This window comes from Phodopus roborovskii, unplaced genomic scaffold (assembly GCF_943737965.1).
Source record: "Phodopus roborovskii unplaced genomic scaffold, PHOROB, whole genome shotgun sequence".
Taxonomy (NCBI): Eukaryota; Metazoa; Chordata; class Mammalia; order Rodentia; family Cricetidae; genus Phodopus; species Phodopus roborovskii.
In genome coordinates this window covers 46,783,260-46,804,457 of record NW_026126433.1, presented here as the reverse complement: position 1 = coordinate 46,804,457, position 21,198 = coordinate 46,783,260, and the positions used below count along the sequence as shown (strand labels likewise).

Genomic DNA, 21,198 nt, shown 5'->3' with positions numbered 1-21,198 from the left:
TACAGTTGGTAAGGGGGTCCCCCGCCTACTTCATGTGTAGAAGGGGTAAGGGAAGTAGGGCATTTTATCCTTACCCACACCACCATATGGCAGATGAGAGGGGCATGACCTTCTCTCTCATTGTTAAGCCTTCAGAGCCAGCTTACCCATGCCCCTGTTAACAGGATCAGATCTCTTGTCTGCCCAGATGAGGTATAGGATCCTTTCTCCTGAGTGCCTCAGTTGGTGAATGGTAGGAGCAGTTCTCTCTCCTTAGAGTTATAGCCAGTGAGGGGTGAAGCCAGCTCTGTACTCCCTATCCTCTAGGCCTTCAGTGGTATCAGGGCTACACACATGAACACAGACCTTGGCTGCATTAGGTCCATGAACTCAGATATGGGCCTCAGCACCAGCCCAGGCCCAGACATTACCATGCCCCTGGATGGCAATCAAGCCACCCACCTCAGCCTGGTCCTCACTGCTTTTATCTCTTCAGATATGCCTCTGACCACAGGACATGAACCATTGTCTGGCTCTCTATCTCTTTATCTCTATCTCTTCTTTCTCTCTCTCCTCTCCATACATTTGCTCACCATAATAGTGCCCTTCTGGATGGCATCACAAGGCACAGGGTAAGCTCATGTTTTTCCTCAGAGCCCGGTGTGTGGGTCTCCTTGTTCTGCTCAGTTTGTCATGTTGCTAGGGCACCAGGGTTTTTGTTTGACAGTCTACATTTTTGTGTGAGTACTATCACCCCAAATGGTAACTTCAAATAAATTGTTTATATGTATGTGTGCATGCAAGTATGTTTGTGTGTGGTGTGTGTGTATGTATGTATGTGTATATATATATATATATATATATATATATATATATTATGTATTTATAGACAAATGTATTTCATACAATATTAAGTGAACACAATATAATTCCCATATAAGTGCTACTCCTGACTCTAGGCCTGCAGCAAAAATGCTTTTAGGATTATCACCTAGAGATGATGGCAGAGAGGGCAGCTATACAGTAGACTATTTTCATTTATTTCATAAATTATTAAAGGTTTAAGTAACTTATCATCTTCTATTAATGAGAAATTGTACTCATTTTTATAGAGAAGAATGGACAGAAGCTATCCAAGCTGTAGCAGACCGACTGCAGAGGCAAGAAGAGGAGAGGATGAATTGTAGTCCAACTTCACAAATTGATAACATAGGGGAGGAAGAGATGGATGCATCTACAACCCATCATAAAAGAAAGGTAGAAAATGGTGACGACTTATTTTACTTCTAAATGCAGTCTTAATTTGCCTAGAAAATAAAATGCTGAAAACTGCTTCTGAGAGAGTTGTCAGCCTTTTTTTTTTTTTTTTTTTTTTTTTACTGTACACATCACTTTGTGAGCCTAAAGTCCCTGTTGCTGAAGGCTTGGTACTGCAGCAACAGCATGGCAGTGTTGAAGGTCTGGTGGGACATAGGAAGGAGCAGTCATTGATGTGCTAAATAGATCTCACTTTATCTTGTTGGCAACAGCATCTTAGAAGTTAATTGAAGTTAAATGGTTTCCTTAAGGTGAAATGTCTGTGCTTTCTACCCAGTGCCTTCAACCTCATTAAACCTACAAAAGTGAGTCTTAGAAATAACACATTTTTTTTTTTTAAAAATTATTGTTCATGAACCAATGAAGGAGAAAACCCACAAGTTTTCTTTCCTCAGTGATCCAGATTAATATATAGTTTTATATATTATATATATATTTTTTCATTCATGCTATAAGAATTTTAAAAATAACTTAATTATGTAAAAAATGATTATCAGAAAATTCTCACATGTAGGGAAGAATGGACGGAAGCTGTCAAGCTGAGACTTGATGGTTATTATAATAGGTTGAAATGCATTTGTATGTATATATTAAATATATATTTGTTGTTTATTTTATAAATTATATTCAGGTGCAAAAAAACAAGTGCTCAAAGTATTTCCAATTATGTTTTTCACTCTTTTAATTAATTTTGTAATGCTTATACTTTGAACTATATGGCATGCAATTGTTTCTCTACTACTGAACTCTACCTTTTGGTGTTAATATATAGTAAGCAGGATTGCTGTTGGTGTTAGATTTCCTGTGTTCAAATCCTTTCCCTTCCACATGCAATCTGTGAACTTACTAGAATTATATAGTCACAATTTAGGGAATTAATTCACTATGTAAAGTTTTTTCTTTAATTAATATACTGTGATGCCTATGAACATTTTCTTTTTCTTTTTAATTTCCCCCATTTTATTTTATATGCAAAATATGGATGTTTTGCTTTCAAGATTATCTGTGTACCAAGTGTGCCCAGAGAGTTGAGAAGAGGGGCATTAGGTTCCCTAGAACTGGAGTTACATATAGTTGAGAACATCATGTGGCAATTGAACTCAAATTCTGTAGTAGATCAGCTAGTGTGCTTAACTGTTGTGCCATTTCTATATACTCCTTAATGTAGACATATCCTCTCTTTTGTAGTTGTTGATTTGAATATACTGGTTATTGTAAGTTGATTTCTCAGTCAGGAATATGAACATAACCTATCTTTACTCATTTATACAGCTGAGAAATTTCCTTTTGCATGAGTGTGTATAGCTTGAAGTTTGACTGTGTTGATAAATTTGAATCAAGTTCCAGTTAATCTCATCCTTTGAATTTTAGACTTCTGCATTTAAAAAGCAAGCTATACCAGCTTTACCCTGTTTAATTTTCTGGAATTCTAAATATATGCTTAACAGATCAGTAAGATACTGTTAAGCCAGGAATTGAAAATGGTGAGTTTGTAACACTGTAACTTGATGTACTACATCCAATCAATTGAAAAATATTGAATATAAGAATGGGTATTGATCAGCAATAAAACTGAATAGAAACACATTTTGAAATTTGTGAGGGTATTTTCTTGAAAAGTCTGGTTATAGATGATAATAACGGAATCGAACTGTTTTTCTTTCTATAATTACTAAATTGAATATAATTCATCTGTTTTACTAATTAACCATTAATAAGCATTTATTTTGTGCTTATTTTGTAATATGCTCTGAGAAGGACTTTTGCATTTATCTTAGCCAATTAAAAGTCACCATTTTATAGTTGAGTCATCTGATAATACAAGTTAAATATTGTACTCAAGTATCTAAGTCTTTTAATTGTACATTATATAACCTTTCTGTGTAACATTTCTTTGGATCATAGGTCAGCAGAATGTTATTGTAAAATAGAGGTAGACCCATGAATCCTGATGACTGGGTAAAACTCCTAACCCATCATTTATCTTCCTCATCTACCAAAATGGAATAACTATAGTACCTAATTTATGTATTTGTGAGTCTTAAGCTAAGGGGATATTTTGCATTTAAATATAGTAAGGATAAAGTCAGTTTCATTAATGGTTATAGCATGAATTCTAATTGGTATTAATAATAAAAAAAAACAGTCAGATATTGGGGTTGATGCTAAAGATCAGAGAAGCAACACAGCCAGCCACTAGAGAGTTCTCACTTCTATCAATGCTCAGACCAAAAGGGCAATCCTGCCCCCAGATTATATCTCCAGACTCTTCTGTTTTTGCCAAACCTCACTGCACTGAGCTCCTGTCTCCTGTTTTATATTCCTCTCTAGTGCTGGGATTAAAGACATGTGGTTACAAGTGTTAGGATCACTTTTGTGTGAGTTCTGTTTCTCTTTTAGACAGATTCAGTCTCATGTAGCTTTGAACTAACAGATCCATCTGCCTTGTCTCCTGAGTGCTGGGATTAAAACTGTTTACCACCATTGCCTGGCCTGTGTGGCTAACTAGTATGGCTTCTGGGATTAAAGGTGTGTGCCACCACTGCCTGGCCTCTATGGCTAATTAGTGTGGCTAACTTTGCACTCTGATCTTCAGGCAAGCTTTATATGTTAGATCATAAACAAAATATCACTACAGATTGTACTTAGTTTCTTTTTTTGTCTCATAAAAGTAATTAAGCATATTTCTACAGATTATCTTAGAATCATTTACTGAAACTTGAGTTTAAAAGTAAAAAACTTAATAGGATATTTTTTTTCAATATTGAGGATCAAACATAGGACCGCATACATATTATATAAATCCTGTACTACTGAGCTATAATTATGGTTACTTTTTATTCTTTTAAAAATTTAGATAGCTTCTTACTAAGTTTTCTAGAGTGGCCTTGAATCCATGCTGTATTCAAGATTGGCTTTAACATATAAAACCCCTGACTCAGCTTCACAAGTAGCTGAGAGTGCAGGTCTCTGCTTCAGGCTCAGCTGATAGAAACATTTTTAGTGTATTTAGGGCTTACCCATATATGATTTCCATTGATTTTTTTTCACATAATTTGAAGGGTATATGGTAGTTTAAAATAGTTTTAAATCACAGGAGTATAAAAAAAGAAATGTTTGTACCACTTGCTGCTCTATACAGTCCAATGATTTAGTTTAAAGTAGTCCATTATTGCAGTCACACATGGCAGCTAGATTTAGTACTGTTTCTTGTATGTGCACCAGTCACCATGAAAAGAATATGATTTATATTTTTCTTTTAATTTCATACTTCAACACATTCAGAATAAAGATGTTTTCATAATTGTTGAAATACATTTTCTTCTTTACTTTTTTTAAATGGGTAGTACTATTCAGAAGACACCTAATGGTCATGATAGCTGTGCTGAAAGCAGTCTTAAACTTTTGCCTCTTGGTCATGAAGACATTTGACTTGTTCCCAGAGTAGAGTATTGCCATAGTATTTGTCCAAGCACCTCAGACTCCACCACTACATAGTGGATAAAAGAGATAAAGTCTGACTATCAGATTTGAATATTATTCTGTTTGAATTAAAACATGTTTTAAAGGGATGTGTATGATTTTGCATACGTATGTAAGGCTTTTGTTGTGTATAGACATTGATTTTATAGGTTAAAATGGCCAGTTTTAAAGTATTCATATTTCTGAAGATTATTCATCCCCTCATCTAGTAATGATTTCCTTTATGTCACTGTATATGTATGTGTGTATATTTGTATGTGCGTGCGTGTATATATGTATTCATGCTATGTAGCCCAGGCTAGCTTTGCACCTATTACAATACTATGGTCTTTGGGATTATAGGTTTGTACTTAATGCCTAGCATTGTAATTGCTTCCATTTTTGTTGTTATTGTTGTTGTTGTTAATCACTAACATTTTTATCATATCTTTTCTTTTATCTCCAAAAGGAAAACATTTTATAATTGCTTATATTTCATTTTGCAAATATTAGGTAGTTTCTGTGTATGCTGTTTTGAGCATATACTTTTGCTATAAAAACCCTTTTAATTTGCTGATGTTTTGTCAAAATAGATACATAACTTGTTTCTAATTATATTATATAGAATACTACTTAACTAATTTAATGTCTATGTAATTTCTTTTTCAAAAGGTTGACAAAGTAACAGAAACTGAAATCCAGTTAAAGACTGTTACATTATTTTCCTTTTTGGCCTCTTGTCCTTAAAATTGCAATCTTTGAGGAATGTAGTTATGTTTTTTATTTGTTGCTTTTCATCTGAAAATGTCATAAAGCAATTTACAAGTTATTATTCCATTTTTCTCTTCAAGTTTGGGAACAACAATAATATTTAGCCATGGTGTATATTAGCTATCTTTTTGTAGTGATTTTAGATGAAAAATAAATGCCATGTTGAACAATGAAATGAATTTTTGACCTTGTTATGAGACTTTTTTTTTTAACCTATTTATTGCCATGGAAGTCCCACAAACATTAGCTGTGCTATTTCTTATGGGTTTGTTGCTGGATGGGCTGTTCTACTGTTCTTGCATAGATCTTCAAATAAGTTATTTTTGATATTCTGATCTTGAAAAGTCCAAAGAAAACTTTCTGTTATATCCCAGGGTTTGCTGTTGCCTTTGTTATCTTCTGCAGTTTCCCTGTGCATGTGGAATCTTATCTTGCAGGGTCTTAGTGCATAGTCTTTTCTCCAACAAGTTAACCTCAACCTCCACAGAAGGAAAGCCATCTCATGAGACTTTCTAAGACAGAAAAAATATGAGATGCCATGTTTCTCTAAAGGCTGACTCTAAAACTGGCATAAACTATTTGATCAAAGACATTTTAAGAAGCCATGATTTTGGAAGAAAAGGAGCGTGCAAGGAAGGACTGGAAAGAGGAAAGGAAGTTGGAGAAATTGTGTACTTACAAACTAAAAACAATACTGTTAAAAACGTCAATCGGATATTGAGGGTCAGGGAGTGAGGAAGGGAGAGGAAGGGGGTAGAGGTGGTAAAGAGACTGCTGCTTGATGGAAACAAGACAGTTATGTTTTGGTCTCATAGTTTGGTTCCTTATCCTCTGAGTTTTTAAGATGTTAATGAAATTAACTTTGTTTAACTATCTATTATTTTCTAATTGACTACCTTTGTAACTTTTCCACATATATTTGATTTATAATTGAATCAATAAGTATATACTGTTTCTCCTGCTCTTTTTGATATTTACTTTTTCCTTTGAACTAGTATTTTAAGACATTATAATTTGACATTTAAACAAAATTATCAGAGTTATAGTCAAGGGATGTTAAAAATGCATGTAGCCATTCATTTATGAATTATATAAAATGGTTTTAATGTCGAATGATTCTTGCCTTAGAGTGAACTGAAAAATATTTCTCCATTTCAATTTTCAACAAAAGTTTGTGTAGAATTGGTACCTTTTTTTTTTTTTTTTATTACATGTTATGGAGTTTCCCTTATTGTGAAAAATTTAGTACAAATTCAGTTTAGCTTATCTATTGCTTTGTCAGTGAGCTTTTGTAGTTTGCAATGTAGGTAATTTGCTCATTTCATTTCAGTGTCCATTTCACTGACATAAAGCTGTTTATTCTCTTATGGTCCTTTTGATACATAGAGGTTTTGTAGTGATGTCACCTTTATCATTTCATGTTGATAATCTTATCTTTGTGTCTACCTTCCTGATCAGTCTGGCTGGAGGGTTCTACATTTAATTATTATTTTCTGCAGTTTCTTTGCTTATATTTTTAAATGTTTATGTTTGTGTTATTGGATACCACTTTTTATGAGGTAGCACTTATTAATTTAACAAAACCTGAGAACATGAATATACTTTTTTAAAAACCTTACTTTACTTTAAAAAATATCATCTGTAAGTTAACTAATAATTTGACCCTTGGAGAAATTCTAGCTTCAAAATAATTTCTGCAAACTCTGAAAACTACATTAAGTATGTTTGGTATGGAATGTTGCTCAAGCGTTGCTTTTTTTTTTCATTCAAATTGGTCAGAAAAGTAGTAGGATCAATATTGAGTTTATAGTGCTAGCATTGGAAGGAGACTAACAGTAAATTGTGCCAACAATTTCATCATGATTTTCTGATTTATATTTTTCAGACAATGAATGATTTTGACTATTTGAAACTACTAGGTAAAGGCACTTTTGGGAAGGTTATTTTAGTTCGAGAAAAGGCAAGTGGAAAATACTATGCTATGAAGATTCTGAAGAAAGAAGTCATTATTGCAAAGGTAATTGAGTCTAAAAGCCACTGACTCGTTTTTCTGTAGTATGAACATGTATCTGTGTATATTTTTGTAAATGACATAGAGACTTCATGAAGCAATCAAAATATTGAGTATAAGCTATTACTTTAAGTAATACTTATTAGTAGACAAAAGTGTTAATTTTAAGGTTTTCAGCAGCATATTATATTATGTAAATTAGTGAAACTTCTATTTCGTGGAGGAAATAATTTTCATTTGTTAACTGGGAGGAATGTTTTAACTATATTTGTAATGCACATCAGTAATTGCATTAGTGTTATGTATTTGTGCCATCCCCATTTCACTATCCATTTTTCAGTTGAAGGACATGTAGGTGGTTTTTATTTCGTAGCTAATATGCATAGAGAGCGATGAACATGGCTGAACAGTATCTATTGAGTGGGCTGTTGAGTCCTTTCGTCATATGCTAAGAAGAGCTCTATATACACAGGTCACATGGTAGGTTTAATTTTAACTTTTTTGAGGACTCTACCACAATGATTCCCAGAGTGCCTAGATCAGCTTTGAATCCCAACAGTGAAGGTGGGTTCACCTTTCCCCAAATTTCCTCCAGCATTTGTTGACAGTTGTCTTGTTGATCTTTTCCAAATGATTGGTAAGATGAAATTTCAAAATTGTTTTGATTTGTATTTCCCTAATTGCTAGGGATTAAGAACATTTTTTGAGCTATTTTTTTTTGCCCCCCTCCACACCTTTATTTTGAGACTTTGTTGTTTAGATCTTAGGCCCATTTTTTTTAATAGTTCATTTGTTTTTATACTCCTTGTTTTTGATCACTATAGGGAAAATAAAATAATGAATGCATTAGGAAACAATATCTGGGAATGAGAAACCAAAAATAGAGAAATGGAGAATATTGAGTGGCTAATTTTAACATGATGGATCATTCAAAGGAAATATATTATCTGTGAGATTTTAAAGCAAGAGTAATAAAGTACAAGGTATAAAATTTGCTAGAACTGAGGAAGATTTTAGACTGAAAGGGTCTACTTCATGCCAGTGAGTATAGGAATTATGTCTACATGTTCAGGATATTTTGAATGTCAAGGCAATATGCTTTCCAGTTCAAGAAATGCTAAGTGACAGGACCTTGATGGGAGTCAAAGAGGATGTGCCACTCCATCCAAGTATTATTTGAAACAGAAGCATCAGTAATAAACACCAAGCATAACACTTGAGAGTGGTGAATCACTATTCATAGGTAACCTTTGCCCCCTTTCAAGTAGGCAAAAAACATCCTAAGAAGAAGTTAAGGGATAGTGAGAAAGCAAATAGAGAGGGAAGAAACATTGTAAGTTCATATCTAGTCCATTGCTCAAACTTAAGGATGGGGAAATGAGAGCCATGATTCAGAACTTGATAAGTATGACATATCTCATAGAAAGCAAGTGGGCAAGTAGGACGAAGTTGCTAATACATGGCTTGTGGAGACAGTGAGCAAATAAACAGTGATCCTTGAAAGTTACCATACATTAAGTAAAATAGTGTGCCTTCTGCCCTTCTTCGCTTGTGTCTAATACTCACTTCATCTTCTTTCATTTCATTTATTGCTCTGGAGGGAGGGAGGATGTAAATGTTTTCAGACATGATATATCATGATGTCAGCTAGCTTGTGACAGAGTCAGTCACAGGAGACCTACTGCAGTTATACAGAAAATAATTTGAGTAGAACAATGATCTGGATAAGTGGGCATTGAACTGTTTGAAAATAAGAGGCAGAGGAAGTAGAAGTGAGCATCGTAATTGGAGGTAGAGATGGATTAATAGTCTGTGCTTGAATTATGTTGTCGAAACTTCAGTATACTAATATAGTCATAATCCTAAACCCAGGTTTCATCTTTGGATCTTTGTTAATAGTATAAACATATTTTCCTGTTCTGGTTTTAATTGATGTTCTTTCCTTCTATCTTTTTTCACTCAAACAAACAACACAACTGCCATAAAACAGGGAGTGAGCAAATGAAGGAAGAATTTTAGGCCACATGGTTAGTGATAATATTGGAAATAATGATGGCACCTCATGGTCTCCAGCAATAGTTCCCTTCCAAAACTTCTTTCTTTGAAAGAAATTAGACTTGAAGACTCATTATTTACTATTTCAGGATAGTCAGATATAAGGAAATCTGTATTTCAAAGGCATTTTATGAGAACATTATCCTTCTAAATTTTAGTTCTTTAAAAGCTCTGCATTTCTAAATTATGATCAACAAATGAATTTTTAAATAATCATCACATTGTTATAGCTACTAAGTATTGCCACTGTTATTTTTAACTTCTTGTTTTGACATGTTGCTTTTTACTGTAATTAAAATTATTGGCATCTGTGTTTACTTTTTAGCTTGTACATACCATATCTTCATAGAAAAACTAATTAGTATATGAGATACAGTATCATTAAATTTGTATTAATGGGAAATTTTCTAACCTTAAATATAAATTATGATAGAAACTACATTTTGATGTATTAATTGGTATATCCTGTTACCCCTCAATTATGTTCTTATAACAAAGAATTTTCTTTTATCTCTGTGTAGCTTTGCTTGGCTATGCACATGTGGTTAAGTAGATTGAAGAATTTAAAGGAGGAAAGGTCTCCTGTCATGAAATTTACTAACTGATCTAGGAAAACATTGTATGTAATCTTGCTTTTTTCACCAAAATAAAATGAAATACCCCACGAAGTTTTCTAAAGCACCAGATTATCTTTTCTGATAATAAATTGATTTGCTCTTCATTCTTTTTAGTCTTTCTCTAATTTACTGACAGGTTATTTAGCATATTACTCCATACCTTTTCTGCAAATACCTTCATCACTGCATATAAAGACATTTCTTTTGGTTTACCTTTTTGGTGGAGGCATGTAACTTTTAGAATATTTCTGTTGAGTTTAATTCTAAAACTATCTCCAACTACTGCATTAGCCTAAATTATCTTATTTCTATTTTGGAGTACTTTAATGGTCTCCTAATTGCTTCTTTCTCTTTTACTAAACTCATCAGTATAGCATCAGTAAATTTTCTGTGTAGCTTTGTAGAATGGGCTGGCCTTGAACTCATAGAGATACAGCTGCCTCTGCCTCTTGAGTTCTGGGATTAATGCATGCACCACCACTGCCCCACAGCATCAGTAAACTTTAAAAAGTGTGTGTGTATGCTTAGGTTCTATTGGTTTTTCCTTCTCTAACTCACTTAAAATATTATATAAACCCTTTCTTGTTAATAGTGTATTAGTTTTAAATTGATTACTTTTAAATTTATTATCCTCACTAGCCGGTGAAATGTGAATAAAGAAGCCTACCTTTTTATTATAAAATAACTTTTTACCTATATTGTTGTTAACATTTAATAAGTTCACTGCAAGCAATTTTTAAATAAATTTATTTCTGTGTATTACTTGTTTAATTATGTGTTTAATGTGATTCATATTATATGATGCTTATTACCCAATGCCTATTTGGCTTTCTCCACTTATAATGATCAGTTTTTAACCAATTAGAATGAAATTTCCATGAGAAGAGGACTTCTGTTTTGTTCAAGGCCCTATCTCCAGTGTGTAAGTTATACCTAGATAGTCTGCATAGTTGTTGATGTAAAGGTTGAATGAACAAGCTTTTGGATTTATGACATTCAGTTCAAACATTAAGTGCTTGCTGTATGGTAACCATTATATACTAGGTACTAATGAGTATAAAAAGCTGTAAGTTCTTGTGTGTCAATTCTGCTTCTAACTTATTTTCTGTTATAACATTGCTGTAATTGATTTAGGGATAATAGTATAGTATGGCAGTGTCTTGAAATTGTTTTGAGTACTTAAGCCTGGCTTTTATAAAATAAATAAGACTGAAGTGGTTTATTTATCCTTGGCTTAACTTGCTTTAAATACTACATTGTTAATTCAGTTTACTTTTTGTTCATACATAGTTGGTATTCCCTTGTCCAAATGATCTTAGAATATTAGCTTTTTTTCATAAATCTGTTTCTCATTTATGTTCTAGGCATAAACTAAGGTAAATGCTTTTATAAGATAAGAAGTATAATTCAGGGTCTTGATGCTCTACTCTTCATTTCTTTCTTTATGATCTAATTTTTATTTGCCAACAGTGTTGTTGATCCAGCAAGGTATTTGTTTAAGAATTTCCTAGAAGCAAACTGTAGAGATGCCAATTGCTTTTCTTTCTTACTTCTTTAAGGTGATAAACCTTTGAAATGTGAAACATGTCTTCAGCTTTCCATATGTTAAAAGAAAATCTTTTCTTTGCTTTTTACAAGCTGATAACACATTTGGGGGAAATACTTTGTTTCTTTGTTTTTATGTAATTTTTAAATTTTTATTTATTTTACACCCCAACTGCAGTTCCCTACCCCTCACATTTACTCCTCTCTTTCTGTTCAGAAAGGGGCAAGCATCCCTTGGGTATCAACAAATCATGACAAATTGAGTTGCCATAAGACTACGTACCTCCCCTTGTTTTAAGGCAGGGCAAGGCAACCTGATGAGGAATAGGTTCCTAAGAGCCAGCCAAAGCATTATGGATAGATCCTGCTTCTATTGATAGAGTTCCACAGAGGACCAAGCTCCACAACTGTCAGATATATGTAGAGGGCCTAGGTCAGTCCCATTAAGGCTCCCTGGTTCTGATTGTTAGTTCCTGGAGGCCAGGTTAGTTGTTTCTGTGAGTTTTCTTGTGATGTCCTTAACCCTTTTGTCTCCTACAGTCCTTTCTCCCTCTTTTCATCAGGATACCTTGAGCTCAGCCTAATGTTTTGCTGTGGGTCTCTGCATCTATTTTCATCAGTTACTGGATGAAGGCCTTCTGATGACAGTTTGGATAGTCACCAGTATGATCACAGTTCAGGCTACACATACACTATAGCTAGGAGTCATCTTTGTAGAGATGTGAGAGTTTCTCTTGCATTTGGGTTCTACCTAACCCTGAAATGTCCCTACTTTCCAGTCATCTTTTTCAGTATCTCCCCCCCCCCAACTGATCCCTCAAGTTCCCATCCCCACCTGTCCCAGGTTCACCCAGGAGATATCCTCTAAGGGTACATATTCTTTTTATGAAATATGCTTAAAACTCACTTGAAGTAGGATGTTTAAGACATGTAAAGAGAAGCATATTAAAAAAATAACAAGCAAAAAAAAAAAAAGATATGCTTTTGTACTCTTTACTTTTTGGCTTGAAGTGTTTAATTTAGAATTAAAGTGTGTTCTCCATAGTTCCCTTTTAAATACCTGAGTGTTTGTAGGAGAGTTATTTTATGATCCTCACTAAATTGAATCTTAATGTCTCCCTGACTAAAATGTATTATAACTATTACAATTTTAGGAATATTAACTAAGTTGTGCTATAGTATTAGCTGCTATTCATTTGTCTTAAGAGAAAAACCCACATTTATTTTTCATTTTGAATAATTTTATTATTAATGTTATACATTATTGATGTAATTTGATCAAACATGACCGAGTTTATATGAATTTATATCTTCTATCCCTCAGGATTAAACTAGTAATTTGATATTTGGGTGTTGTCATGGAGGGGAAGCTAGACAATAGAGGAAGCATCCCAGTGCACATTAATACCCTTTTTATGTCTGACCAGGGCCTTCTGTATATTGTACCCTTTCATGTCTGAGCAGTGTCTTCTGGGTTCTGAAAAAAGTTGAAAGCATTTTATTTTTAGTACCTGTGACAGGCATGTATATATAGTTTGTCTTTTCTTTGTAGGATGAAGTGGCACATACTCTTACTGAGAGCAGAGTACTAAAGAACACCAGACATCCATTCTTAACAGTAAGTGCTTAAAGAGCTGCTATTATGACATTTTATAGATTGGGATTTTACTAAAGAATGAAATTATGACAGTGTTTTAAGTAACATTTATTTGTCTTACCAAATTCTTTATTACAGGCTGTAAGTTCAATATCTTTGAAACTGTTGAAAGATGTAAATTAAGTGTATAACCTGTATAGTATGTAATTATAGTTCCTCCCATTGTCCATGTACAACTTTTTAAAGTTTTCTTTCCTCCTAAGCGTGTATCTTCTCGATTTAAAAAAAAAAAAAATGTGTCCATAGAGCAAGTAGATCACCTCTGGCATTTTAAGTTCACTAATAAAGTGGTAGATTTTTTAAAGCCTGTTTTTATTTTTATTTTTTTAATAGTAGTACATACAACCCAGGAATGAGGGTTCATGACTGTAATACCAATGCTGAGAAGTTGGTGACAAGAGGCTCTCTCCGTGTTTGAAGTCAGCTTGGGTTCCTAGTGAACTCCAGGGATACCTGGGTTACAGTTTACACCTATCTCAAAAGAAAAAAATTAAGCCGGGTGTTAGAGGCACACACCTTTAATCCCAGCACTTGGGAGGCAGAGGCAGGTGGATCTCTGTGTGTTTGAGGCCAGCCTGGTTTACAGAGTTAGTTCCAGGACAGGCTGGGAGAAAAAAAAAATGGAAAGGAAAAAAATTAAATGAAGATTTTACTTTTTATTTTTTGTTTGCTGGCTTCAGATAAATATTAAAATAATCACACAGCATGGTCTTCAGTTTTCAAAGGGCAAAATTTTAAATGAGCAGATTTAACAGAAACAGGATACCTTTCATGGTAGACATACAGGAATGTGAAATGTGTTTAATATGGGATGAGTCCTGTGTTTTTTCATTAGAGAAGTATAAAGCTTGACTTAATTCATGTAGCATGTTTTCAAACAGGCTATTTTTACATCCATTCTGGGATTCTATGAAATAGAGGATAATTTATAAAATTTCTCTATGTTCCATTCTGTATCAAACATTTTAAGATTAAAAATAACATCTGCATGTTTAAAATTGGAACTTTTTATTATCATTTTAAGACTATCTAAATTAAACATTTAAATAGTTTTCAATAGATACTGCTCCTTGTTAAAGTGTTTATTGTCTGTTTTCTAATGTAATGACATTTTACTATCTTCTTATGACTTACAAAATTACCAGGGCTTACTTTATTGAGTTGTGCCACGTTTTATCCTCAGCATATACAAAGTAGCACCTAAACTACATTGAAGGTAATAAGTAAAAGCAACTGTGTTTCTGAAGAACTTCCACTACAGTTCCTTGTAGAGACTGCAAAGATGAGAGCTAGAGAACTGACTACTAACTCCATCTCAGGTGGCACAGTAGGCTGAAAGTGCTCATCGCCATTACTGATTTGTTTTTACTGATCATATTTCTTAGAAAGCACTTTTACAAAGTAAATATACTCTTCAGGAACAATGTCAGTTTGTCTTTCAGTTATGCTGACTGTTTTTAAGTGTTCTATTTTTGGTACCACTATACTTTAAGAATACAGGATTACAATTAACCTTTATTCTTTTTCATTTCAAGTCCTTGAAATATTCCTTCCAGACAAAAGACCGCCTGTGTTTTGTGATGGAATATGTTAATGGGGGAGAGGTGAGTCAAGATGTCAATCTAGCAATTGCATGGAATATTAAATTGAAAGCATTATAAGCAATATGAGTTAGGGTGATTCTCAAATTGATGGGTTTGCACAGTTCTTCCTGTTGAGTAAACAAAAGCTAGAAAGTTTCTGCTGGGGTGTTTTGATCATTGGAAAGCATAATCATATTCTTTATTTTACTATATTTTGAAATCTAAAATGTTTAACTACAGTATGATTTTTTAAAAAAAGGGACAGAGATCCCTTTACTTACTGATTGATTTTGGATTTATTTTATTTTATGTATGATTATTTTGCCTGCATGTGTGCCTGTGCAGCATGTGTGTACTTGGTGCCCACAAAGTTTAGAAGAGGGCATCATATCTTCTGGAACTGGAGTTACAGATGGTTTTGAACCAGCATGTGGGTGCCTGGACTTAAACCTGGGTTGTTTGCAAAAACAAATTGTCTTAAACAGCCCCAATAGTATGATTTTTGGAATTATGTTATTAGATTGTGGAACCATAAATAGTTAATTATGTTTTAGATAGTTTTTCAAATAAGCCTTCAGTGAAACTTCTAAAAAGTTTTTAAAACATATTTTGAACTCAACCAAACTATTCCAAAGACACATTGCAGGTGAGTTTTTTCCTTTTTGTGTATTGTAGTGACTGATAATAAAGAGATTTAATAGATCTTGCAGTTTGGGAGCAAATTAAATCATTTCACTTTTAGCTTTTCTTTATTTTCCTTCCTGTTTTGAACAAAATCAGTGTGAAGGAAAAGTGTAATAATGTACAGAAATAGTAACTGGAAATACTTTACATTGTGAGCTTTCTGAAATAAATGTATTAAAAGAAGATTGTATCTTGTAGACTTAAATATAATTATTTCCCAATCAAAATTAATACCTGCTGTGAAATATTTTTCATAAAGATTATCTGGTATATAGAAATTACTTAATTTCAAATTCTCATTCACTCCCTGGTAATCATATTTTGTATTGAGATAGTACAGAATTTTCTTAATGTATTAAGACATTGAGTTTACTATAAAGGAGTATATAATTTCTTTCATACAACATCTAGGAGTACGTAGTTTCTAGTGTGAGTATATTATCAATTAGAATGCCTAAGCCCTAAGTACAAATAAGTTTATAAAAGACAATTTTTCAAAAAAGATAGACTCTGAAGGAAATTTTATTAATGGACTGACTAAGCTCTTTCAGGTAGAGATGATCGTGTCTCTGAAGGGTGAGCACAGAACAAAGAAAACTTGAGCAATAAAAAAAAAAAAAAAAAAAAAAAAAAAAAGACCCAGGCATGGAAAACTTGGAGCTTCAGTCAGACATTCTTGAAAACATGAAAAGATACATGGTTTGGAGCTCTGAGACTATCATATTAAAAGCTAGTTTATTGGATGTGGGTGAAAAACATTATTGCAAAGATCCACATATAGTTTATAGTTGTAATCATGTGAAATTATTGGACAATCTCAAGTTATGAAAACTATTTTTAGAGTGACATTATAAAATTGATTTTTGAAAAGCTTTTATTTTTGAAATAAAAGTTATTTTTTATCATTATATGTTGAATTAGAAGAATAAAGGAGAAAAAAATTTTGAAGCTATTCACCTAAAGGTTATAATTTTACTTATAGAGGCTCAAATGTAATTAATGAAACCTCTGTGTTAGTACATGTCAGAATTTAAACTACACATATTCTTGGAATCAATGTAATGTTCAGTTCTCAATTTGGCAACATCGAGAATCTGTGGAGATGGGCCTCTTGGCATGTCTGTGAAGGTTAAGTTAGTTGTGAGTAGCACTCTATGAGTAGCACTATTGTTTGGGCTGGAATTCTGAACTTTATAAAGAGTCAAAAGTGAACAAATACAAGGATTCATCATTTATCACTTTTTAATGCTGAACTGTGGTTCTAGTGTAACCACTGCCTCAAGCTCCTATAACTCCCCTACCATGATAGATTATAACCTTGAACAGTAAGCCAAAATAAACCCTTTCTCCCTTTGGTTGCTTTATGTCAGGTTATTTTACCCCAGCAACAGGAAAAGTAAGACAGCCAGCAATTCCATCTCCAGTATTATAATTCCAAGAAATAAAGATACATGACCAAATGGTATATGAATAAGCACATTTATTATAAAAGTGTGTTATATTAAATGAATGTTCAATAAGAATGCTGCTTAAGTATGTAAAGTGTTGCAAAATTAGTACAAAGCATGCTACTATTATGCTGAAACATAGATCATGTACATGTGCTCATGCCTTGTGTAAATGGGAATATCTCATTATCCACTGGAATTTAGAACTGGCCTTGTAACTGAATACAGAGAAAGCTTAATTTTCACTTGTGTATTCTTCTGTAGCTTTTGTATTACAGATACTGTGTACTTAACTAAAAATAAGCAAATGAACAGTTGACTAGGGAAAAGAGTGATAAGAGAGATTTGACATGATAAGCTATGGGCAAGCAACATTGAGTGCAGTGCAGCCCACAAATCAGCATCTGTATAATTATTTTTAAAATCTAATAATGTGAGAAATCTCATTGCTGCTAATATGCTAAAGCTGCTCCTAGTAATTTAGCTGCTTTTGTATTTAGATGAGAAATAGAAAAATATCCCCATGAGAAATTGTAATTTCTGAAAACTAAGGTACTGTTGAATTTGGTTGAAGAGGTTTCCACTTAAACCTTTTCACAAACTATCTTTAGCTCTATATGGTTTAAAGCCTATAAGTTGGAATTCTGTGATCTCTCACAGACTCAAATTTCATGGGAGCTGGAGACTGAAGGCATGGTAAATCATGTGGGTCTGTTATGCATCTGATAAATTCTTAACTATTATGTTACATTCTTTCTGTAGGTACTAAGGAACCTACCATTTCCATTATTTACTATTTGTGCTTGTTAGCACTTTGCACAGTCTGTACTAATGTCTTTGATAAAATTTATTTTAGTTTTTATATATGATTTTCAGTTACATGTCATTCTTGAAATCTTCTCTTATTTAGATTTCTCATTATTTGGCTGGCATTTTCTCTTCTGTGAACCGAACCTATCTCATTTTGAATTCACAGAAGACAGAAGTGCCGGCAGTCAGCATTTAAATTCTACTTACTAATTTGTGGAGGTGTGATTTGGGTGATTTTTAAGTTAAAAGTATTTCAGATTCGTGGTGATGCTTTTAAACTTGAATTTTTACTACATTTGTGGTTATATAAATATCTCCATTACTGAGTTATTAATCTTTATGTAGGTTATGTCAGAATTCTGTTGCTTTCACCCAAATCTTTTTTAAAAATTCCTAAGCCAAGAAAGCTATATTTCAATATTCACATTAACATCTGAAGTTTGAGGCAAAGTGGTCTTTGTCTTGTGCTGTTTTATGATACAATTTTATAGTAGTTCAAGGCCATTTTCCTAAAATCATTAAACCATCATAGGACTTAAGTTTAAGCCAACAATTTGGCAAGTCTTGTTGTTGAAGATGGTGAGCTGCCTAGAACAGTGAGCAGTGTCCAGGTAGCTCTCAGTTTTCGTGATTTCTATACATGGGGGCTATGGTACAGAATGCACTTTCATAGTAACTAGACTTCTTAAAGGATGCTTACCCCAGAGTGACTTTTTTTAAGGAGTTGCAAATAAGAAACACACCACTGTACCCCTGAGGAAGAAAAACAGGAAAATAACAAAAATAATACTTAAATATTTAGAACTGAGATCTAAAACACAGTACATAATCTTCTGTATCTTTTCACCTACCAAAATTCTTTATTTCAATTTATGGGGTTACTACATTTCACTCATGTTTTGCAGTGGCTAGAGTCATAAGACAGACAGAGTTCTTTGCAGTATTGGTAAAAAGCTGTCATGAACATTACAGAACAAATCTTTATGAGTTTTTATTTGTTTGTAGTCATGAGTATTTTAAAAATAATTAGTTTCATTGTGTCATTTTCTTTATAATTTTTATTACAGTTTCATTTATTTTGTGCGCACACTTAGCATGTATGTAGAGGTCAAAGGTATAACTTTTGCGAGTATGTTCCATGTTGTGGATCTCAAAAAGCGAACTCAGATTGCCATGTTTGGTTCCTGTTGACTTTACCTACCGAGCTATCTTTCCAACTGTTATTATGATATTTTTGTGTATAAATAGGATAGTTGTATTGTCTTCACCCTCACCATTCACCCTCTGTACCTTCTTCTTTACTCCGGTCTTTCTCTTCAGATCATCATCTAGGTTTGTGTCTTTTTAAATGGTGAGAAAAAATCCCCAGTTCTTTCTTGTTGATTGAATAATATTACATTGTTTTTGTATGCAACATTTTTATTCATCTGCTGATGAGCATCTAGGCTTATTTTATATTTTAGACACTATGAATCATTTAGCAGTATGCGTGAATATATAAATTATCTCTGTGGTGTGTTGGCTTAGATGCTTTTTGCTGTATACCCCACAGTGGATTAGCAGGGTCACATGGTTGTTCGGCTTTTAGTTTTTTGAAGTGTACTGATGTACATTGAACTAACAGTGATCCTTTTATTCCCTCTGCATCCTGTTTGCTTTCTTGATGATGGCCCTCCTTACTGGAGTCAAGAGTAATCTGTGCAGTTTGTGTGTACATTTCCTGTTTACTGTAAAAAAGAGCAACATGCTGTCATTTAGTTATTAGCAATATCTTTTCAGTTCATTTCTCCACTTCCTAATTGAAATATTTCCTTTTTTGCTATTTAACATTTTGAGTTATTCATAAATTCAGAATATTAACCTCGGTTACATGAATAGTTAGCAATGATTTTCTCCCAATTCTGTGGGCTCTCTATCCACTTTGATAATTGTTTCCTTACTGTTCATAAGCTGTTTAATTTCAGGTAACCCATTTGGACCTATTTGAGTTGTATTCAGACAGTTATTGCCTGTGCTTATATCTTGCAGTTTTCTGCTAGTGGTTTCAGGACTTTCAATTTATAATGGATTGAATTTTTTGCAGGTGAGCAATATACAGTTTCCATCTGCATTAAATATGCAATTTTTCTAGTATCATTTTGTAAAATATTCTTTTATTTTATGTGCATGAGTGTTTTGCTTCATTTATGTATGTATACTGGTTGCATGCTTGGTGCTGTGATGACTAGAAGAGGGAGGGCATCAAATTCTTTGGAACTGTAGTTATAGATAATTATGATCTACTATGTATGTGCTAGGAACTGAACCTGAGTCCTCTGTAAGAATATTAAGTGTACCTTAACAGCTGAGCCATCTCTCTAGCCAATCCAGTATCATTTATCAAAGAGGTCCTCTTAACCATCTTCTATGTCTTGAGGATATTTGTTGAAAATCAGGTAACAACAGTTTCATGGGTTGCTTTATACTCTTTCTATTTCATTCCACTGGTCTCCCTCTTTTCCTCTCTCCACCAGCCCCCCCCCCGTGTGTGTGTGTGTGTGTGTGTGTGTGTGTGTGTGTGTGTGTGTGTGTGTGTGTGTGTGTTAGAGCCTTGCTAGCTTTGATACTATTGCTCTGATGTAATCTAAAATCTCATGTCATTATACTTAAAGTATTGCTGTTTTCTTAGAACTGCTTTAGCTACAAACGTCATTTGTGTTTCCATGTAGCTATTAGAATTATTTTTTATTATTATTTTTTATTTATTTTATATAACCAAGTCCATTTAAATGAAAACAAACATTTATATACAATATTTGGGAATTTGGGCGTCGTTCTTTCCAAACTACATCCTGCTGGTAAGGGGCGCTGTCATGGGGGATTCTGATACAGAAATCCTGGCTGTAGTCTGTAAGGCTGCTTAATCCAGCTGTTTTGAATGTAGGATCACCTGGTATTCTGTTTCAGGTGGTCTGGCTTGATCAAACCACATTAGTCTTGAAGGAATCCACAGCTTTTCATTTTCTGTGGAAACAAAAATAAAAATCCTTTTCCCCAGTAACTTCTCCTTGAACTTAAATTTTGGAGTCAAAGCATTCTTTTTATTTAATTTATTATTTTACATGTCGATCCCAGTTCCTTCTCCCTCCCTCCTTCCCTCCCTTTTACCCTCTCTGCCCTCTCACATGCACTCTAACCACCCTCCCCTCCCATCCCCCACCCCAATTCCATATGTAGGGGAATGCCATCCAGTTGGGGTCATATAGATCTGACGGTCATG

At 33.6% G+C, this 21,198-nt stretch overlaps 1 protein-coding gene across 2 annotated transcripts in view; it reads left to right on the top strand.

Moving 5' to 3' along the window:
- Akt3 (AKT serine/threonine kinase 3) overlaps positions 1-21,198 on the top strand; it is a 218,029-nt gene that overhangs the window by 136,625 nt on the left and 60,206 nt on the right. For both annotated transcript variants that reach the window (XM_051186382.1, XM_051186383.1), the window contains 4 exons: positions 1,092-1,236; positions 7,415-7,546; positions 13,310-13,375; positions 14,950-15,018. In XM_051186382.1, coding sequence (XP_051042339.1) covers positions 1,092-1,236; positions 7,415-7,546; positions 13,310-13,375; positions 14,950-15,018 — 412 coding nt within the window. The remainder of the gene's footprint in view (positions 1-1,091; positions 1,237-7,414; positions 7,547-13,309; positions 13,376-14,949; positions 15,019-21,198) is intronic.